Below are 4,309 nucleotides of genomic sequence, written 5' to 3'. Positions count from 1 at the left end.
TTATTCAACTTAAAATAAATTATTATCCTTTAAATAGAATTAGCAAATGGACAAATCCGTCTAAATTTGTCCTTAATAAAATGGCATGAAGCGTAAAATTAGAATTTTGGTTTGGTTTCAGAAAAATAAGGGTCGGACAAATTTGACGACCCTGTATCATAACTACTAAAATTTATGTCTTTTTGATAGTGGTCGCACCTTCGAAAATATATCGAAAAATAGACCAGGACGATGCGAACATAATAGAGGGTACAAGTCTAAAGGTTTGACTCAACTAAAAAAAAATATGGGTAAAACTGGTAGGCTCGACGGATCACGTCTTTGTCACCTCAAAATTTAATCGATCTTTGATAATAAGATAGTAGATAATGAAATCTTTGAGTACTTATTTAAAATTTTCTATAATTTGAATAATCCTACTTTGGATCGACTGATAGCCTAATTATGCATAGGCTCAATAGAGACAATACAAGGTATATATCCAGCACACATAAGATTCAAGATACATATTTTTGATATCTATATTTTATATTTTTTATGAACTTTAAACTAATTTAGACGTTGAAATATTAATCTTGCATGTCCTCCCACACTACCGATCTTCAGTGCAAATTCTACTAAATCATCGATCAACATGTCCACAGTTACTATTGCATTTCTTTAGAATATAAGAAATATTTTTTAAAATAACTATAGACACAATATATATATATATATATATATATATATATATATATATATATATATATATATATATATATATATATATATATATATATATATATATATATATATTGAAAATAATACTTTTTCAATAATCAATAGGGAGAGAATGAGAGGATAAAGTTTATAGATTTTGAATATTTAACCAATAAAATTCTATGAAATGATTAAAATAATAGATGATGATAATGGCTTGGGCCTTTATTATTACAATTCTGGATCAAGACAAACTATTCTCAACACCAAACCAAAATCCAACAAAACTCCCATCTCCGCCTTCCTTTCTCCTCCCATCCAAACCTCATGGAAGGCTCTGTAGTTGAACGTCTCGATTTCGGGAGGATGGGATATGGGTACTTCTCCTTCCATTTTTTTCTTTTCAGTTTTTCACTTTCATTCATTTGGATTTCAATTTCATTTTTTTACGCCTTTTCATTTTCTGGGTATTTGATTTTCATTGATATACAGGTGCAACCATTACAGGAGAAGATGCAGGATTCGTGCTCCTTGTTGCAATGAAGTTTACTCATGCCGTCATTGTCATAACGAAACAACGGTATGTCTTCTTCAGTTTCCTTAAGTATTCATTTGTTTTCCTTGTTTTCATCTTAAAAATCTTGTCTTTTTGATTTTTTCTGATCTGGGTCTGTATTATTTGTTTCATTATCAGAGCATGTTGAAAAACCCTATTGATCACCACGAACTCGTTCGTCAGGATGTTGAACAAGTAAGGATAAGGGCACCCTTGGTTTTTGTTTTTCATGATTTATCAATTATTGTGCCATTTTTCATGAGGTTATGATTATGATGATGATAAGTCTCATGTGGTTTTTGTTTGTTACTTGTTGTTTTTTCAGGTTGTTTGTTCGGTTTGTGACACAGAGCAACCGGTATGTATCTCTCTATTCAAAGCTTGATTTGAATAGATTGTGTTTTTTTGTTCTTTTCTGATTGTTGTTTTTAATGTTTGTTTTGAAGGTTGCTCAAGTTTGCACTAACTGTGGCATTAAAATGGGAGAATATTTCTGTGATATCTGCAAATTCTTTGATGATGATGTAATGATTTACCGAATAAATCTGTAGTATCTGATTTAAGTTTTTCCTTTTCATTAAGATTGTTGACTAATCTTAATGGTATTGTTTTCTATTTGATGCTTATTGTTGTTCACTTCATTCCGCAGACGGGAAAACAACAGTTTCATTGTGATGATTGTGGGATCTGCAGGTACATTAGCTTTATTCGAGTAAAATAGTTTCTTATGTTACCCAAATTTATAAGATGCAACTAATTTTGACTATGTAATTTGGTAACAGAGTTGGCGGGAGTGAGAATTATTTCCATTGCAAGAAGTGCGGTATGCGTTCATCACAAGGCTTTAATTTTGTTGATATTGTTGATTTTACATTTTTTTCTTTTCAAATTAGCTTATCATTGTGACACCAGAAGTTTAAAAACACTAATGTGAATTGAATTTAATAACTCAATTGGCTGTTTAATCAACAACATAGTCGATATGGCTTTCATTTTGTCAATATTGTTGATTTTACATTTTCTTTTTTTCAAGTTAGCGTGTCAATGTGACACTATTGCGAATCGAATTTAATAACTCTATTGGCTGTTTAATTTCTTTTTTCGGTACTAGTTAGTTACTAACGATTCTCATTCTAACATATGAATTTGTCTTATCTTTTCAGCTTCCGAAATAATTTTCTTATATTACAAATCTATTACTCCATTTTGACAGGCTCTTGCTATTCAATTGCTCTGCGTGATAATCATTTATGCGTGGAGAACTCCATGAGGCATCATTGTCCAATTTGTTATGAGGTGCATATTTTTCCTTCCTTTTTTTATATCGGGGGTTTTCATTTAAACAACAAAGTGGGAAGCAAGAGAGTATTCTGATGTAAATTCTTTGTGTTGTTACAGTACCTTTTTGACTCATTGAAAGACACTATTGTTATGAAATGTGGTCACACAATGCATGGTGAATGTCACCATGAGATGTTAAAGCACAACAAGTGAGTTTATGCAAACTATTTGGCAATTATTTGGTTTATTAAAACATTATCTATGCTTAGATAATTACTAGAAATGGTTCATGACTCAGGTACTATTGTCCCATATGTTCCAAGTCTGTGATAGATATGTCTATGACATGGAAGAGAATTGATGCAGAGGTAGTTGATTAAATTAAATCATTGCTTTCAGTTGGTTTCTAGTATGTTTTAATCGATGTTTCGAAAACCGAACCAAACCGTTCAAATAAATGAAAGCTTGAGCAGTACTTTATACAGTTTGATTGTTTTGACAATTCGGTCACAGTTTCATTCAGGTTTGAACGGTTTAAGGAAGTTGAACCATACTCCACAATCCTCTCGGTTCAATTTTCGATTTGGTTTTTAATTTTTATGCTCCACAATTATTTGGTCAAGAATAATACTTGTAGAAATGCTCTACACTACCATTGTAATTTCTTACTGATTTATTTTTCCTGTATTAGATTGAAGCAACCACCATGCCTGATGATTATCGTAATAAAAAGGTAAACAAACCTACACTTGTAGAAATGCTTGTTTAACATATGCTATCTCTATGTATCTCCATTTCATCAACAACTATTAAAATCTACATATTTGACATGAAACATGCTTTTGAGGTTGAACAATGTTGTCAATCACGGTGGATTGCATAAAATAGAAGTTTGTTCAAATTCCGCTATGATATAATGCTATAGGCTGCTATAACTGCGGCTTGACTTCACTCTGTACTAAATAAACAGTGTACTGCACTATAATAGCGATTTGTTCAAATTCTGTTATACATAGGCCTTATGGTTCGATTAAACAATTTGAGAAAACTAACGGGCATAAGATTGCAGGTTTGGATACTCTGCAATGACTGCAACGATACAACCGAAGTCTCCTTCCATATTGTTGGGCATAAATGCGTTCACTGCAGTTCATATAATACTCGCATGATTGCTCCTCCTGTTCTTCCGCAATAGCCAAATTCTCGCCGTTCAAGAAACAAGTCTTTCTCCAGAACACAGCTTTTGTAGAGCCTCATATAGTTTCATGATCAAGATTAGTGGTGTATTGTGTATACCCTTGAATTTTTCTTGGGTTATTATTCTTCCTCCGACTTAAGGAGTTGGTGTTTGTGTCATTAGACTATTATAAACGTCAACGTATACTAAATATACCGTAGGGGGAAAAAGTTTACCCTTCATGAGCTTCTAGTAATTGTGTTGTATACTTTCTGTTGTTGTATTGATTGATATTGGTGGATGGATGGATTGGGTTGTATTTGTCATTGAATTTAATCTACAAAACTCAGCAATTACTTCCTTGCATATAAGTCAGAGCCATATGTTGATGTTGCCTCAAACATCAACTTTAATAGTATTTTCTAACTTTTTTATGACTGATATTTTTTATTTGATGCTCCTCAAACATTGAATCTGAATAATTTATAAACCACTCGAGAATTATACCTATGTTTATTTGCAGAAAACAGAATTTTTTTGATCGATAAACTACTTTGTTTTATTATGACTCTTCTAAATTCTAAATGCCACAATTT

The 4,309-nt window shown here is 31.8% G+C and overlaps 1 protein-coding gene across 1 annotated transcript; it reads left to right on the top strand.

The window, feature by feature from the left end:
* The first annotated feature begins 919 nt into the window (after nucleotides 1–919).
* Nucleotides 920–4,069, top strand: LOC131595532 (E3 ubiquitin-protein ligase MIEL1-like). Its single transcript, XM_058867896.1, has 12 exons — nucleotides 920–1,076; nucleotides 1,192–1,279; nucleotides 1,394–1,450; nucleotides 1,581–1,613; nucleotides 1,702–1,779; nucleotides 1,905–1,948; nucleotides 2,038–2,078; nucleotides 2,469–2,551; nucleotides 2,654–2,745; nucleotides 2,835–2,904; nucleotides 3,228–3,269; nucleotides 3,606–4,069. Exons 1-12 carry the CDS (start codon nucleotides 1,027–1,029, stop codon nucleotides 3,729–3,731), a joined length of 804 nt encoding a protein of 267 aa, XP_058723879.1. The 5' UTR covers nucleotides 920–1,026; the 3' UTR covers nucleotides 3,732–4,069.
* The last annotated feature ends 240 nt before the right edge of the window (nucleotides 4,070–4,309 follow it).

Source organism: Vicia villosa, linkage group LG4 (genome assembly GCF_029867415.1).
Source record: "Vicia villosa cultivar HV-30 ecotype Madison, WI linkage group LG4, Vvil1.0, whole genome shotgun sequence".
NCBI lineage: Eukaryota > Viridiplantae > Streptophyta > Magnoliopsida > Fabales > Fabaceae > Vicia > Vicia villosa.
This window is presented reverse-complemented; position numbering and strand designations above follow the sequence as displayed.

Excerpts from the sequence above, each read along its gene's own strand:
- LOC131595532 (XM_058867896.1), top strand. The coding sequence starts at position 1,027 with ATGGAAGGCTCTGTAGTTGAACGTCTCGATTTCGGGAGGATGGGATAT. Across the intron at positions 2,552-2,653 it reads ATTGTCCAATTTGTTATGAG|TACCTTTTTGACTCATTGAA; the intron begins GTGCATATTTTT and ends GTGTTGTTACAG. Across the intron at positions 2,746-2,834 it reads GAGATGTTAAAGCACAACAA|GTACTATTGTCCCATATGTT; the intron begins GTGAGTTTATGC and ends TTCATGACTCAG.